The sequence below is a fragment of the Pieris napi genome, chromosome 4 (genome assembly GCF_905475465.1).
Source record: "Pieris napi chromosome 4, ilPieNapi1.2, whole genome shotgun sequence".
In the NCBI taxonomy this organism is placed as follows: Eukaryota; Metazoa; Arthropoda; class Insecta; order Lepidoptera; family Pieridae; genus Pieris; species Pieris napi.
Genome location: NC_062237.1, coordinates 12,504,277 through 12,522,798, shown reverse-complemented (window position 1 = coordinate 12,522,798; position 18,522 = coordinate 12,504,277). Strand labels below are relative to the sequence as shown.

The 18,522-nt window shown below is 33.1% G+C and overlaps 1 protein-coding gene across 3 annotated transcripts; it reads right to left on the bottom strand.

Annotated features, from left to right (window-relative positions):
- Window positions 1-3,444: 3,444 nt before the first annotated feature.
- Window positions 3,445-18,124, bottom strand: LOC125049051 (cyclin-dependent kinase 12). 3 transcript variants are annotated; one of them, XM_047648118.1, is made up of 18 exons: window positions 17,799-18,124; window positions 16,761-17,534; window positions 16,549-16,560; window positions 15,367-15,527; window positions 14,855-14,975; window positions 14,287-14,403; window positions 13,992-14,112; window positions 13,585-13,716; window positions 12,939-13,109; window positions 12,374-12,502; window positions 11,969-12,086; window positions 10,900-11,018; window positions 10,422-10,541; window positions 10,046-10,273; window positions 9,629-9,825; window positions 8,494-8,698; window positions 6,096-6,364; window positions 3,445-5,899 (listed from the first exon to the last, which is right to left on the bottom strand). In XM_047648118.1, the coding sequence occupies exons 2-18, from the start codon at window positions 17,486-17,488 to the stop codon at window positions 5,677-5,679; spliced, it is 3,171 nt and encodes a 1,056-aa protein (XP_047504074.1). In that variant the 5' UTR covers window positions 17,489-17,534; window positions 17,799-18,124; the 3' UTR covers window positions 3,445-5,676. The 3 variants fall into 3 exon arrangements, with proteins under 3 accessions (XP_047504074.1, XP_047504076.1, XP_047504075.1); XM_047648120.1 differs by lacking the exon at window positions 16,549-16,560 and having other exon boundaries at window positions 17,799-18,123; XM_047648119.1 differs by lacking the exon at window positions 16,549-16,560 and having other exon boundaries at window positions 15,367-15,530; window positions 17,799-18,122.
- Between the last annotated feature and the right edge of the window lie 398 nt (window positions 18,125-18,522).

The following is an 18,522-nucleotide window of genomic DNA, read 5'->3' as shown; positions in this document are numbered from 1 at the left end:
CAATAAGGCAAACTTATTGCATCACTTCACGCCGGTTTTCTGAGAGACAGTGGTACTGCCCCGGTCGTGCCTGCCCATTTGGCTGAAACCCGAAGGCAACAGCATGGCACTCCCACTAGTAATAGTGGGAGTGCCATGCTGCAAGGGTCATAAAAATAATTTTATGACCCTTGCAGTTATGTAACCTAACTTTAGCTAAGCAAGAAAAAAACAAACGCTAGAATGGGATTTGTGTTTTGAAGGGAAACAACGTTCACTAATATTAAAGCCATCTCAAGCTTGTACAACGCTTTGGTTAGAAGTATTTAAGAGTGTAACTCGTCTGTTTGGGTTCCGCATGAAGCTAAATACTGCCTTATGTAAGAGCGCATACAAAATAAATTTACACGATACCTTTATAACCAAACCTGTGCAACCAAAACGTGCTCTAAGGACTAAGTTTCCTTGTACCTATTGGATATATACGACGGCGAAGGCATAGGTTGTATGCAAAACCAAGGGCTAGTACCAGTATGTTGCGCAAATTCTCGTTATCAAAGACCTTGCGCCTACAGAATGCTGTCTCCGATACTAGCGATATATTTATATGTTCTGTAAATAAAAAAAATATTCGATTCCTCATCCTTCCAACAACCGCCACCAAACTTAACTCGTGGTAAGAAAATATTTCTGCTTGAAAAATTTTACTACGAAGCTGGTAAATTAAGATTATTGATCAGAAAACGCGCGCGTCCTTACAGTGTAGTAGTTAACAACAAAGTGAGCGACTAGCGAGTGTGGACTGTGGTTGATGCTTTCGCCTCAAACGTCCTTTGAGTCGCGACACAAACGCACCGTTCGTCCACACTCGCGTCGCCTCGTCAATTAAACTGAGTCTATAACTAACACTTAAGAAGTTTTTCATAGATATTAAGAGGTAGTGGATGTTGGTCTCAAGGGGGAACATTCTGTACGAGTTAGCATCTTTTGTGACAACGCGCTGGGTGTTCAGAACGCTTTCTAACGCAGAATCAAACAAGACTAAGAATTTCATAAAGCTGTTTATTTTTGTTACAACAAGATTTTGGACGATTTTTGGCTCGATTCAAAACTATGGACGAAACATAGCTTCACTATTATGATCTGAAAACGTCCATGACTTAAAGAGATCGTCATCTCCAATGCCGAATAATAATTTCTATTTTAAATGTGATAATTATCACAAATGTGAATCACATTGATTCATTACAGCTAAGCTAAAACAGTTTGTTAGTAGTGGTGTTAATATTTAATAAGTGCCTGTATAGGAGGATGTCTCAGTAAGAGTGCACTTATTTAAATAGGATTTCTTTTTCATGCAAGTGGCAACTCTGAAATTTGACAGCTGTCACCTCTGTTTATTCTAGAGGTGTAAAAGTAACGAAAAAAAGCGTACCCGTATGTATTCGTTACTATAACAATTAGTACTCGTTACTATAGTATCGTTACTCGTTACTTCTCTTAAAAAATTCGGATTTACTATTTTGACACTTTTAACCGTGAGCACTTTTAAATGTTAATGTTATATATCAATAACATCGCAATCTATTGCATATGCATCAATTATAATGGAAAAGCAACAAATAGGTATCGAAAATTATTTATTGATAATAATACTTGAATAGCATTCTAACGATAAATCAACATAAAAATATTTTTGCTTAGAATAAAATTAAACATCTGTAAAAAATAAAACTTGGACGACGACGAATTTTCAAATTATACCTACTTCACATAATAAACAAACATCGCTCTTTGTAATGTACGTTTTTAAATTCACCGAATATGCTCGCGCATGCGTAAAACATACGATCAGCAAATGTTTCTATACACACATCAATAGTACTTGCGTAAACTGAAACATGTAGATACTCATACTACGAAAGATGCGAGTAACGAAATGTATTTGTGAGTAACGTTTCGTTACTCGGTACTAGATGGCGTACTCGTTACTCAGTAACGAATACATACGGTTTGCTACAGCTCTAGTTTATTCCGATTATTAAAAATGGAGCGCTTTTCGAAAGAACAACGCGTTATAATTGTGAAAACTCATTATATAAATGGGGAAAGTTACGCTGAAACCTCTCGAAAACTTCGCCAAACTTCAATTTTCAGCCGAGAAAGTGCACCTAATGTGTCAATCATTCGAATAGTGGATAATAAGAATCCTTTGCGTCAACAATCAACATACCGGTCGGTCTCTTGAAAACATTGCTGCTGTAAACGAGAGTATCGCGGAAAACATCAATTCGACATCGTTCTCAACAACTTCAAATTTCACGAAGCACTACGCAGCGAATTTTGACTAAAGACCTCCTTCATGCGTACAAGATTCAGTTGACTCAGGAGCTCAAACTAGCAGACCACGGAAAGCGCCGGCAATTCGTTCAATGGGTATTGGAGCAAAGTGAAGTCGATGATAGTTTTTCGTAAAAAAAGTCATTTTCACCGATAAAGCGCATTTCCATGGCCACCACGATAGTGCCATTTAACGCCGTGCGATTTTTTTCTATGGGGTTTTGTGAAATCTCGGGTTTATGCGAATAAAGCCGAAACAGTTCCCGAGTTCAAATCGGAAATCCAACGCGTCATCCAGAAGGTACAGCCACATCTCTGTGCAAGTCTTGGAAAATTAATGAAAAGATTAATGGCCTGTAATCGGAGCCATGGGCGTCATTTGCCGGATATTTTATTCCATACTTAATTGGAACATGTCTTCTTTACAATACAATAAAAATATCACAACTCTGTCATATAATACTTGTTTTTATTTTTAAAATCAAAAAGTGCACTCTTACTGAGACACCCGTTACAAGCATGTATTAAATATTATTCCAAAGTAACAATTGAGAAAAAGATGCCTAAAAATAGTTTTCATTTGGAAGTACAAAATACAAAACAGGTTTAATATTTATGTTAAGAGTTTTACTGACTTTTGTTTTGTTCTCAATTATTATGAATTGATTTATATGGGCCTAGCGTTTATTGTGTTTGCTATTATATATTTTTTATTATGAAATTGAGCAAGTCTACACCTCTATATTCTTTTGGAACATAATATATTGATTTCATTTAAATAAGTTTCAGTATTTTGTAGTAGTAGGAGCAGCTAGTACCTACTAGTGTCTCTAAACTCACTACTCTATATTGTTATTTACTAACACTAGCAACAAAATTATGTATGTGTTTTTAGGATAAGAAAATATATTGAAAAATTATATAACTATTATTTTTTCCAATAGTGGTACAAATAGAATGAATTAACTTAATTATCAACATTGTTACTCGCTCTGTTTGGTACAAACTAAATTTCAAGTAGGCTAATTTCACTTCAAATATCCAATGACAGTGGTATTTTATATCTGTTCCTACTAATTGATATTATTGTAAATTGGTATGTAGTTAACATTAGAAACAAACATCTCCATTTAAAATAATTATAATAAAAAATTTAGATACATTTATACAATAATATAACAATCCAGAGTTCTAGGGACACGTCAGTCTTACCACAGCAAAACAAATAAATATATTGTATTTGATATCTATTCACAAGGAACTTCAAATATACATCTATCTCAACAATCTTCAAGCCTGAACTCCGGATTATAACTGTCATTATCATCTATTATACACTACTGTACACATCTTTACAATTTTGTCTTAATTCGCTGTATCTAAGGCAATGCTTCAACTTTTATTCTAAAAGGCCACATGCATAACGGTCTTTGCAAGATATAACCAGATTTGATTACACCGACTTATAGCACACATTTTTAAGTTTTGAGAATTTATTATAAATAGGCATGATGAAATAATTTATAAGCTTGCTTGGAGGCACCAAAAGAAGTCCTCAAAATGTTGAACATTTTTGGAAATTCAATAATTAAGAACATCGGTGAAATCAGTTTGCCTTGCCTTATATAATATTACATAAATAGATTGTATTATTTTGAAGCACCACCAAATTAAACCCAATAAATTTTATATTTGTTTAATATAATTTAAAGGGAAAACAGAGCAATGCAAATGCATTTAATTTAGTACAGGAGCTCTGCTCACAAATTAAGTTCAATTATAAATAAAAGTAACTTAATTACTTAACCCTGTACAATATACTTAATTTGTGACTAAAACAAATATTTTTTGCAGAATAAATTACATTTCCTTGGAAAAATTTCAAATCACATTGTTCATATAGAGATACATAATAATATGACAAATGGATAAAATATTTACAATCATTTCATGTGAATCAAATAATAACTAAAATTAAATGCCAACAGCTTTGTTGCAGTTATGACAGTTTTCATAAAATAATTCAACTTTATAATATGAGAACTGTCCAAACTACGAAAATTAAGATCACAGACACTTATAGCTAAATTGTTGTGATGTTATCACTAAACTATAATAAATCAAAAATGGGAGTGTATATATTTTGTTTCCATTTCTCTAATAGCTGGCCTAGCGAAAGAATCTTTAAACAAAATATAAAGCTACATATATACAAAAAGTAACATTATATTAGTAACTGGGAGATAGAAGACTAAAATTTTAAACTATCACTTTTCGAAACTAGGATATTCAGGTGTTTCCGCCCGTAGCTTGGTAGTCTTGTGGTAGATTTTTGTCAATAATGGATTCGGTTTACTCAAGTAAAACCCTGGGAGGGAGGTGAATAAAAAGTGTAAATTACTAGGCCAAATATATTTCACATGATAAAAATTTTAATATATAATGTATAAGCTACTATGGAACTCGTATTTAACTTTGAAAATATTGTTTCCTTAAACCAAATAAAAAATTGCAGTCTTTTAAATATAAAACAGCAGAATTTGATGACAATTCTTTATTATTCTCCTGGGTATTGTATGCGTCACTCCTTTATGCTTATAATTAGCTATTGGAAGATACTCAAGTCATATTTCAAAATAATAACTAATATTTACATATATTACAAATCCTTCTATAGGTAACAAGCGCGACGCTCAGTGCTTTGGTTTTCGCTCTGCATTTAATAAAAGACGGCGTATAAACGCCTGTATTTTATATGAAATTTATTTTTGGTAGCTAAACTTTAATGGTCGAGGAAATCATGTTTGTAACTCTGATGTAGAAAAACTATTAGTAGAAAAAAATAATTATGGGAATTGCGAACTTTTAATTTAATCTTTTAGTTGATTTATTTTTGCATTACTATGACAAAATGACATATGGATTAACCTAAGTAATTAGACTAACAACAGTTCATCAAGAATTGTTATTTTATTGGAACATCTGAGCACATACAATCCACTAACCATACTTCAAAGTCTGGCAGTACATAGCTAATAAAATCTATTTACTTGACCTTGATATAGTCTCTTGTGTCTGGGTCCACCAGTAGATTATCATACACCAAAACCCTTCACCACAAAAACATGACTCCAAGTAAAAAATAACTATTTGGAACACATAGTACATAGCTCACTGAACACTGATAACAGCCATAAAATACATTTGGACTTATTAGTTCAAAACACTTTTGAAACTAAGAATAGTACTTCTCAGTCAACACTATTTGTATAGAAAACCCTTTTTGGACCAATGTGCAAGTTATAAAACTTCTCCAAAATATGAATACTATCGATAGTATCCATAGTACTCCAAATACTATTTAACTTGTCCAGCCTCCTGATTCTGCTCGGGTCTTAAGTCTGATTTATATTCACTTTTGTAGCTAGAGTCAGATTGATTTGAGGACTCATTTTGTTTGAAGTCTTTGTCTTCGGAGTACTTGGACTTGCCCTGCTCCTGTTCTCTTTGCTGACGCCGGCGCTGCTTGGACCACAGCTCGTGGCAGTCTTGCCATGTCGGCAATTCTGGTGCTGGCATTCTGAAATTTTTTATAATTAAGTTAACGATGGCTCGTAAAAATTACGAACGTGATAAAAACCCATATATAATTAATCTTATCTTTAACCTTGGGCTACTGAAGGTCACAATTTTGTTTGTATTATTTTACGCTCAACCTGTATCATATACATATATATCAATTATATCACATTACAGCATATTATATTAATACTTACTGTTCCGGGACAACACTCTTCAACCAAGCGCTTTTTAAGGCCTCCTCGGCCGTGATTCTCTTATCCGGATCCAACTCGAGCATCCGATCGAGCAAGTGTAACGCCGCGGCGGGCATAAACGCAAAGTGTTCGCGAACACATCGCTTATGGAACCGTTTCGGCCGCAACGTGTGCCATAGAGGCAGATTTACGACATTCGGCCACACACCTGGGACGGGGGTGCCACACACCCGAGATATCATTTCGAGTTGCATCATTTCCATATTAGCCTGGAATACATCACAGCATGTGTTAAAGAAAATACAATCTGCCTTTAAAAAATTCGTAAAACTGTAATTTTAGTACGATGTTATATATCAAGGTTCATTTTTTTATTGTAGGCAAGCGAAGTCGCCAACTGCAGCAATTGACATTGGGACATATAAACAGAAGTCATGGAAAATAAAATAATTCGCCTCATGTAAAAACTATTTGACAGATTTAAAATAGTAGTAACAAATTTACGAGTACTATAAAACTGCAATTTTACATTCTACTTCCCACCAGATTTTTAAAAAATCATATCTAGAAAAACATTCTCAAATAAATTAAGAATCTATAATTAAAAAAAATCAATCAGTTTAATTGTCAATCAAAGAATTTTTTCAATTAATTAGCCTATAAGTCTTTAAATACAGTAATCCCTTCCAAAACACGGTAGATTGGTTCCGCGATTATAGGAAACGCATTTTAGTAGTATTCTCGTATAACGCGTTTGTAGGACGCGTTATGTATAAACGATTCACGTTTAACTGTTCTTTTCTTGTTACGAACGAAATAGTGTGTATAAATCGTTAAAAATGTCAGTACAGAAATATAACGTGTACAATCCCCACCTTATATGGGGAAATACCTGTGTTATACGAGGAACTGAAATCGCGTAATATGTATAAAAATGCGTCATAATGGTAGGGGAGCCCAAGAGGGGATTTCGGGATTTACTAAAGCGCGGCAGATTAATATATAGGGGGATACCTTGTACCCGGTTAAGTACCTCCACAAAATATGAGGCCCATATATAAGGCCGCCCGTGAAGGAGACAGGATCAGATTAGTAAAAAAAAATTGACCATCAGAAATTATTAGAAGGAAATAATTCAAGAATAATGAAAAATATATAATCTGACGATTTCCGCAAGCCGAAATAACAAAAAATCGTCGATAAAGTTAAATGCGTGCAGCTGCGTGATGCCTACATTTCCTTTAACCGATCGGAATCTACTAAACGGCGTTCTAAATATTTCCCTAAAAATTACATTTCCTGTGAATTTGAACCGATTTGGACCGATAGATTTTGAGAAATTTTGAAAAATCTTAAAAAAATAAGAAATATTTTTTTTTTAAGTGGTTTCTTTATTGATCAACTTCAAAAACTAATCCGCCTTTGAGTTTGAAAAACCACGTCGATCGCCACCAAGCTCGTCAAAAGCGGTTGATTAGTTCGAGAGATAGCATGAAGGAAAGAAACCCGAAAAAGTGTTTTTTTGAGATTACTCCGAAATTTGTGGTTTTATCAATTAAAATTGCAAAATTACTTATGATGATGATAAAACTGCGTCGAATGCCGCCAACCGCGTGAAAATTGCTTGATCCATTCAAAAGTTATTGCGGTTTGAAAATTCCAAAAATAGTGTTCTGTGTAAATTCTATCAGACTTTCGAGCTGGGAGAGCTCAAATGCATAGACATGTTAAGCGCCCAGGAATGGAAGTAGCGGGAAGTTGCAGGGATGGCCCTTTCGGTGAATCGTTTTTCTAAATTTTTTTTGTCAGATCAGGCGAATCCTTCTAGATAATCGTCAGATTATGAGACAGTACGTTTAGAACATAAAGATGAACCACATATATCTTAATCTGACGCGCTTGAGTATTTCAAAATTGCGATTTTTTTTTGCATATTATGAAAATGGCCGTGGGTTTGCGTCCCATCGAAATCGTCAGATTAGTGAATGAGAGCTTTTTTTTTGGTGCACTTAACACTCCCTTAGAAAATCTGACGCGCTCGATAATTTTTTTTTTTTCATTTTCAACCCTTAAATACAACCACCCGCATCATGCAAACGATCAGATTAACATACGTACATTATTAAAAATACGTAGGGCATAGGTGCTATCAATATCTGACGCGCTCGAGGATGTCCATGCAACAGTTTTTTTTTACATATTTAACTATCTATAGCCGCTTCCCCCACCGATGAAAAGGAATTTATCATATAACATTTTTTACTTCTTTTTATCTAAGCTTTGCATCCCAATAGGTCTCTACGACGCTCGAGTAAATCCCCATTTAGCATCGTGGGCTCCCCTACCATAAGAGTACCGTTTTATAAAGAGGTTTACTGTATATCTTTCGATGAATTACCTGAAACACTGGATGTTTTTGGAACAATTCCCCCAAGATACACCCCATGGACCATACATCAACTGATGGACCATATCGCTCTTCACCGAGTAACAATTCAGGTGGCCGGTACCACAGAGTGATCACTTTGTTGGTGTATGGCCGCTGTCTGTCTTCTGCCGACCAGAGCCGCGCGAGACCGAAGTCGCCAAGTTTTACCTCACCTCTGAAATTAGTTATATTAACATTGAGATATCTATTATTACATCATACTATATAGAGAAAAACAACACATTTATAAACTGTAATTAAGGAAATATTGTTTTTTTTTTTATATAATTCATATTTAGAATAAAAAAAAATATCTTAGATTTATTTCCTCTGGTCACAAATTGTTAGCAGTGTCATACATGAAGTATAGGTCGGTTATCGAAAGCTGGCGGGTTCACAGTACTCACACTAATGCAATTTCACACAGTATGTTTCAAAATATGATTTTTTTGCCATGCTATACATTTTAGTCCACTCTGGTTTTAGTAAGGTTGGGTGGGTTGTAAATGAATAAAAATGTGTCAAATACATATAATTATTAGGTGCATACGAGGGTGGATCCAAAAGTTCTAAGCCAGACCAAGAACGTGAAAGAGTAGTTCGTGTAAATAATTTTTCATTTTTCGACATAAGCTCCATCTAGCTCAACACACTTCACTTTTACTTTACTAACTATTCTTTCAATACTCCTCTTAGAAACCCCAGTCGCATCTGATGTCAAATTAAATATAAATTTTTTTCATTAAACTGCTTTTATTAAGATGCTTAAAATAATTAAAAACATTGTGCACCATTTCACGAGATTGCCCTGGTAATGTTTGAAAAAAGATCAACATGTATAAAATAATAATAATATAAGACAGTAAAGATCAACATAAACAGTAGCAAAAGAAAAACAATAACTGTCTCTTTTATACTCATAAGCTTGACCGAGCGCGAGAGAGACGGACAGTCTTTTCGTGATGTATTTGTGATTGTATTTCAGTTTGACATCACGTCTCGCGCTTATTCACAGACACTACACAAGTACAAAGTGTAAATGTGTTGAAGCCGCCAGCTTTAGATAACATACCTATACTCTGACTAAAATTTTAAAATTTCTTACTTATTATTCATCAAAATATTACTGCATTTGATATCCCGATGTAGAAAGTTCTTCCGATGACAGTAAGCCAAGCCGTCCAAAAGCTGTCTCATTATGGAGGCATTGTGGGACTCGGTGAAATCAACCATTTTGGACTCGAGTAGACCCATGAGATCGTGGTCCATGTACTCAAATACTAAGTAGAACGAGCCTTTGTCCTGAAATTTGTTTAATAATGTATTAGCGTAACATAATGCAACACACTGCAGTTGTTAAAGCTTCGTGAAAAAATTATTAATTAATTCTGACAGACAAGATCAAAAGGTGTATTAAAATAATTACTAATTGATAATTAACAATACAAATATTTTCGAAAGAGAATGTAAATGAGAAGAACATTTAAAAATTATAACAAATCAAATAAAAAAAAAAAGCAACCTTTCTAAAGTCCATAGCATCTTGTTTGTCCGTGACAATTTCCCTCAAATTAACGATATTCTTATGGTTCAGCTGCCTGAGGATTTTAATTTCCCTCACGGCTGTGATTGGGAATCCCTCCTTTTCATTTTCTAATCTTACTTTTTTGAGGGCAACCAGTTGACCAGTGTTTTTATCTTTGGCCTTGTACACTTGACCGTAAGTACCCTCACCTATTTGGGTTATGACCTGAAATTATTAAATAGCATAAATAAAATTGATAAATCTTTGCAAGTCTCATAGATAAATTTATATATATATACAAGACAATATTTTCGGTATACTCAAAACTATTGGGCTATATACACTGAATAAGTGTGAAAAAATGACACAATACCTGGAAGCCATCAACACATTTCTCTCCCCAATCCTTGGCATGATGCGTGCTCGTTGCGACGGGGACTACTTTTGACCCACGCCGTTTTAGGATCCGCGGCCTTTTCAGTTTTGCAGCAGACTGAAAATAACATATTAATAATTAACAATGTGGGTAGTGCAAAAATGCGAAACTCGTAAATAATGCATGGGTATAAGGGATAAGAAAGGAATTTATAACCAATTATTATTCTTTTCTTTATGTACTGTTTCTAAGTTACGTCGATACTAATTTGTTAGGATTCAGGAATAAAATAAAGCCAATCAATTCAATATATAATTTATTTAATAGAGTACCAAAATATTTAAAAGCGAAATAACTTCTTTTTTCACTAATAACGCATTCTAGGACCTCTGTGTTATATGTATATATAAGCTGGTGTAAAGATTAGATGTAGGAAGGTCTATAAAATGTTAACAATACATAAGGAAACACTTACCGGTATATCCTTATTATTCTTCCTTGTAAAAACGTGTGAATACCTATCGGAGTTAGACACCGGCGGTGGTGTGGATCCTTCCAACTCATCTCCACTCAATTCTTCTGAACCTGGTATCACTGCAAATTCGATATTCATATATAAATGCAACATTAGTAATATGAATTTATTTACCACACCAAGCGGACAGCCCAGGCTTATTTTAATCTATACATTTATTTATTATATGTATTATAAAGTAGTTTACATATAGTATATATATAATTCTTCTGTGAGTGTGTATGTCACTGAACTTCTCTCAAACGACTGGACCGATTTTGATGAAATTTTTTGTGTGTGTTCAAGGGGATCTGGGAATGGTTTAGATTCACAAATCAGCCCGGCAGGTGGCACTGCAGTCGGTACTTTCATACTTTTACAGCTTGATATATCATGCAGGACAACGTCTGTGGGGTCCACTAGTATAGTATAAGGCTTTTTGAAGGTATACTTCTTTAGGCGCGTTATGAAAAATTGATGAGAGTAAAATTTTACGATGCGCGCGCACCGTTACACAAAATTATCAGCATGAAGTTGCCCACAGAAGATGCTACGGCATTGGACATAATTTAAAAACAACATTCGAATTATAATAGAATTTATGTTAGACTTAATGTAAGAGAATAATAATAAATATTTATTTATTAAATTTTTCCAATGTAAACTGAACTTTATTGACTATAATGACTCCTTTTCCAGTCTTTGATTATTTAATTGTAATTAATTATTTGCATGCAATCAAAAACTATTTTTAATAATGCCAAAGAAGTATAACTTCTTACGTGCGTACATAAATACACGCACCCTTTTTTTTACTGACATGGAATGAAACATACTTCTTTTATCTGTTTATTACCCATAAGATGTATTCTTTAATTTAAATTGATATTAAAAAAAAACTGAATGGTTTGATGCTATTTCAATGTCGATAAATGTATATGCTAACATTATAAAGGGGAGTTTTTTTGATGGATGGAATTTTTTTGTCCATTTTTAAATGATTTACAACATAGTATATAAAAAAACCAACCAGGTGGCATAGGTAGATTCATGATTCCAGTCTTTTTAGGCTTCTCAGGTTTCTTGACAGGGCTTAATGTTGGAGTACTCAGTGGACTGTCATTGGCCAGGGTTTTAAGATCTTCCACCTGCAACACATTTAACGCAACACTTTAAAAAAAATATTCTTTCAGTTTGCCTTCTTGTACAGAATAGCTAATTATCATTTTAATAAAAAAATACAATTTTATCCTTGGAAATACTTGGACTCATTGGAATGCAGAATATGGTATGGTTTGGATTACGGTTTAATTATTATACATGAAAAAAATTGTTTTTTTAAAGACAATCTTTTTATTAGAAACCTGCTTGAAATTTCTTTCTTAAATAAATTTTTTATTTGCAATAATTTGGTTGATTATTATAAAATAATTACCTGCGTGTTAGGTGGCATGGGCAATTTAGTCAGGCTTTTAGGCTTAGGCAGAGGAGGCTGCTGGCTGTTCAAAACTACACTTTCCACTATACTTTGTTTTACACCTTGTACAGGTGGAGTAGATGTGTTCTATTGAAAAAAAAAAAAATCACTGTATTTAATTTCCTAAATCCTGGCACAGGCTGACAATAGATAAAACTTGTAAGAGACAAAAAAAAATACTATTTTTGTAATTTTTTTATATAACTTCACATGGTAGTAGTTGGCCAGTGCCATTAAATGGAACCAAAGAAGTTTTTTATAAATATTTTTTAGTAAAACTGCATAAGTGAAATTTACATCACTACGAAAAATCTGGCCGAGTTAAGTATTGAGATAATTATGAAGTGCCAAGACGAAAAAAAAAATTTGTAACAGAAATTGCACTAATTATACACTAATTTTTAATACCATTTAAATAACCTTTTAGACTGACATGTGTATTAAATATTTGAACAAACAAAAAACAAAGCATTTATTTATGTTAAAATTCATACTTAACTAATAATAACTATTTTAACCATACCTCTGAACCATTACTAGCAGTATCTCCATTGGCAATGACAACATCATCAGGGGGTTTTAAAGGTGTTTCTGGCTCAGACAGTGGCAAAGGTGGCTGGCTCTCTTCCTGGAGCGGCATTGGAATGTCCACTACATCTTGTCCCTTATTTGAATCGCCATTTTCTTTGGATACCTGAAATCAACAAACATGATTTTGTAACGAAAAAGTTTACCGAGCACAAAAAATTTGACTTCAGACTCAGAAAAGAGTTTCTAACTTATGCAAAAATTTAAGCAATCTTAGTTTACATATACTTCCTTACACTACAATATTGTTGAAATAGTTTAAATAGAGAAAACGAATTGCTAAAAATATAAAATTATATTTTATTATATTTCCAAACTACAGTACACATCAAAACATACCCCCTCTCTTTTGACTAGTATTTTTTTATGTCAAATAGTGTTTACATTGTTGATAAAAAGAGGAGTTAAAATGAAACAAGTAGGCCGATTTTTTAATGAATAATAGAGTAGGTGTACCAGTGTTCAATTCTCGGCGAATAACAATTCTCATAGAAATTTATGAAAGCAATATAATTTTGAAACAACTAGCTCTTAAAAATCTATTTTACATAAAGCAATCTGTGTATTTTAGCTCATGTTACCTGTGTCAAACTATCGGTTTCAGTATTGGAAAGTTCATCAATAGTGAGAATGTCCGGGTTGTTGATAGATGCTGTACTGGATATGGCACCTTGAGATTCCTCTTCCTTCTGGTTTAGAATCTCTTGCAGTTTCTGATACACAAAAAAATGTAGATATATTTATTAGACAAAATATAAGTTTTGGGGAGAAGTCAAACCTAATAATATCCCGATATTAACTTAAAATCGGGTGACTTAAACTTCTTTATTGTAAATCTTAAAGTAATGCAATTTTATTAATATTTGGAGGTTTATTTTAGGAAATAAAAAAAACCAATTACAATGTCAATAGACTTCATAAAGTCGATAAGCAAATGACCTAATATTAATTAAAACTATTATTAACTCAAAATCACATGGATTAATACCTTTGCCCGTTTATGTTTGTCCTTGACAAGTTCAGCAAATAGACTTGTATCACTGATTTTCTCTTTGAAGTCAATTCTACGTTGGAGTACTGTTGGTGGACTCGGGGAATCATGTCTGCTTCTGCAAATAAAACATAATATATATATAAATATTGATTAAATTAACATAACTATGTATGTACTGCAGCATGGGCAGACGCATCAATGCGTCCGTTTCATTAACATATTGTTTTGTCTGGTGAAAACCCATAAAATATTTTTATGCTGTATAATAAAGAAATGCTAAAAAGTTTACCTATGCCTATCCCGACTGGGGTCCTTATGCCTCGGCCTATGTCTCGGCGGTGACGATGACCGGCGACGAGAGCGCGACATCGAACGTCGACGCTTCATTGAACTACGACTATTTGACCTGAAAAAATGATTATTTGTTGTAAACCTTTTTTAAGCAACTTCAAAAGAATGGTAATCTTTTAAACCGGTCTCTTTAATATATTATGATGTATACATGTCGCAGCCAACTAGCTTAATTTGCCGTTCAATCAACAGCCTAGCCTATACTAAACAGCGCCATATAACTTGCGGTTTAAATGATATTCAGCCATAGTGATTGTTACAACATTTAATAAACTGACTCATAAAATCTGTATTTAATATATTTCATGAAACATATTACTTTTCTTTGGAAATCATGAGCGATCAGTTTCGGAAGTTTCGGCGCTAGGTTGCTGAAAGTAGAACTAAATTGAATTGAACAGGCATCGAGCTGTCAAGTAAAGCGGCTAGGATGTTGATTGAACGGCTAATTAAGCTAGTCGGCTGCGACATATATATATATATATATATATATATGTTTAAATTACCGTATATGTACACGATGATCCCTATGGCGTTCCCTTTCACGGCTCCTACGTCTATGCGGACTGCGCTTGCGATGCCGTCGCGGACTGTAGTCACGCATTCGAGACTCGTGAACAGGTGAGTCTGAAACCAATTAGACCACATGTTGCACAAGTACTTATGTCTAACACAATAGAATAAACATGAATAAAGAACTTTAAATTTATCTTATTATTTATAGAAACCAATGCTATGATTTGATGCAAAACAATACAACAACTGACATTACACTTATATGGAAAAACAAGAAGTTGCCATAGTAACTATATTATAGAAACCACTATCACCAAAACTACTACTTCTTACAAATTTTGGATTTATTTAATGTGATTAAACCATTACATACGTTTGATTTAATGAAAACAATTATTATTGATTGAATCAATTTTTCATGTTTATAATGAAAGGTAAATTAATTGAAATGTATCGATCCCATTGCTACAGCAACAGGCTTAACAATTAACAAGAGTCTTACCTGATATAATCATAATTTCATTCATCCTGTGGGGTTCTTGCCAATAATCCCTTCTAGAGCGATCGTAATCGTCATTGTCAGATTCAATTGTGACAGTCTCATGGTATGGGATGGATGGTGTCCGAGGAGTTGATGATTTCTGACGGCGTCTGGTGCTTGTACTGCTAAATAAAGATTATGAATATCATTATTTAATTTACTGATAAACATTTAAAATAGTATATTAATATTACATATAACATAAGCATGTTTTTCTGAAAGTATCATATCGTAAATTATCAAGAGTCCTCACAATAAATGTTGTTTAATATGTTTTTATTGTACTTATTTGAATTATCTGAAGATAATGTGCTAATTAATTATACAAATGTATTTTTAAAATAAATGTTAATACAAAATTTATGTATGTTATATATTATATGACAACTAAATGTAAAAAACATTACCTAAACATGTTACGAAATTAGGATAATCAATGTCATTACTTTTTATGTATTTCAATTACTCCAAATGGCTTGTGTCAGAAGGTCGTACTTACGTAGCAAACATGGCGTGTTTGACTCACATGTGATAGCAAGATAAATTTCTAAACTATTTTTATATCAAAAATTATTAATGATTGAGCTGTGTTGCATGGCAACCCTAATAATACAATGCACCATATGACTTGTATCTATGGTTATGCAATAAATTTAAAAAATCCATAACAACAGAACATTAAGTTCAATGAACTTAACCATGGCCAACATAAGTTGAATGACATAAGAAATTTATCTATATTAAAAAACTAATTGCTAAAATAATTAAATAAAATATTACTACTAATACAACAATAGAAAATATAGTAATTTAAATAAATCTGTAATAATACAAATAAAAGCAGACTTTTCTAAAAATCTAAATATTTTGTGACTAACTTCAGCATATACATTTATCATTGTAAGGGTTAAAGTTCAATAAGTTAATGTATCTAATATCATTAAGTTACTCAAAACTAATTGTTTTCTGCATTTTCAAACAGTAGTCATAACTTATACATTTGACAATTAAATTGAATCATAATTGTAAAAATAACATTTCTTATTTTATATGCATTGGCCACACCCAATTTATAGCACTTTATTAATCTTATCTGCTTTTAAGTATTTTAATAAAATTACATATAAAATAAACAATGCTTACCATAAGTCAATACTGTCAGCATGCAAAAGATCATTATAATATTAATGTTAAAAAAACTATGTGACTACATTATATATAAAATAGACAATAATAAACTTCAAATATTGAAAAAAAAAATACACATTTATCAATATATTATCTAATACCAGTATCTCATGGTAAAATAAGAATAAGATCAGATGATTTCATAACAAGAGATTAATAAAACTTACCTAATAATAGGAGAACGTTCCCTATGCGGTGAATAATGCAGTAAATGATCGTGATGTTCAACCCGATGCCTCAGAGGACTTAATTTACTTCTTGCCATTGGAGGTGTAGTCGGAGAAAGAGGTGAACAGGAGCCATTGCGAAGAGGTGATGAAGGCTTTTCCCATTCACTAATAGGCACTTGGGAATATCTCTGGGGACTAGGAGGTCTGGGTACAGTTTTCTCTAAGACATGATCATCTGGTGAAACACTCTCAAGACTAGCTGATCTTGAAACATGTTTTGACTTCTTCTTTTTCTTCTTCTTGTCTTTCTTCTTTTTACCTTTCTTTTTGTATCTATCATAATCAACATTTTCATACTCCAAGTCAAGTTTAGTCCTCACAGCTGATGATTCACGAACAGGTGGGTATTCATCCCGACGACTGGTTGTTGTTACTGATATCTTATTATCAAGAAATGTGCGCACAGAGTGTGATTTTCTAGTTCGATCTAGATCATCAGCTATGTGCCTGCCAATAGAGCTAGCCTCACTCTCAATCTCACCAGCCTCCGGGGCTGATAAGTCTTCAGAGCTTACATCTGAATACTCTACTAAGGGCTTAACTGAGTTACTCGTAGCATAAGATTGATCATGAGTACCACCTGAGCTGCTCCTGTGCTTCTTGTGCGAATGTTTCTTGTGCTTCTCCTTATGTTTGGTATGACGCTTCTCATGGCCTCGCTCCATATTGGAGGCGGGCGGCTCCAGCGTCGATCACTTGTATTTACATGAACTGTAATTTTAGGTATTTATTAAATTAAATATTGTTGAAAAATGAAATGCGATATCAAGGACGAGTATGAGCCCAAGCCTTAATTGCTTGCGTTAGAAATTCAAATAATATTATCATTTCATGCATAACACAAGCCAATAAAGTAACTGTTAGGTATTTACCTATAAGTACGTGTTCTAAAAATAGATGACGATGTGCTTTATTTAATTTAATAAAGCACACAAAAAACAAGCCATGCACTAAATACAATAAAAAAGAACTTACCTCAAAAATAAACGAACATGGATTCGGTGGAAGCACGATTTTTATTTTTGCAAATCTCTAGTTCTAAATTGGGTTAGACAGGACTTTCAGTTTTAAAGTCTTTAAGACCGATTATTACAGCCAATATTCTATGATACTGCTAATTTATTACTTTGTAATGTTTATTTTGCTATTCATAATCATAAAGAGCTCATAATTCATGTAATAACATCGGATTATATTTTACAAAATTAAGGATGTCGATTGCTTTTCTGTTCAGCCATTTGCTTTTTTCATTCCATCATTCATTGTATAATATTGACATTAGTAGACTTAACTAGTGTTGTTCCGATTAATCGATACTGAAGAAACATTTTGTAAGATTCTGAAAGATGCAATCAAAATTGTATAAAAGATTAAAGAACTTTCAGAGAAAAGTCAAATATATTTTGAATGTAAGGTAAACTATTTTCCTAATTTCCATTGAATTAGTATATTAAGCTTGAGCCGTTTTAACTGTCTTACCTGTTTGCCTTGAACTCTCTCCCTGGCATAGCGATGATCTCTTAACACAAAATATTTTACTTAACTTAAAATGTTTCTAAGTACGCTTCTATTTATATATAAGTTATATGTTAAAACTACTAACTGCCCAATAACCTAGCATATCCTTGAAAATAAATCAAAATGGATCGAGAATCGATTACAATCGAGTAAAATAAATACGGCACTATTTGCAGTAAAA

Bases quoted from the DNA above. Each gene is read 5' to 3' on its own strand.
- LOC125049051 (XM_047648118.1), bottom strand. From the start codon at position 17,488: ATGGAGCGAGGCCATGAGAAGCGTCATACCAAACATAAGGAGAAGCAC. The intron at 14,404-14,854 runs GTAATTTAAACA...TCATTTTTTCAG, and splicing joins GATCATCGTGTACATATACG to GTCAAATAGTCGTAGTTCAA. The intron at 9,826-10,045 runs GTTGCTTTTTTT...AACAAATTTCAG, and splicing joins ATGCTATGGACTTTAGAAAG to GACAAAGGCTCGTTCTACTT.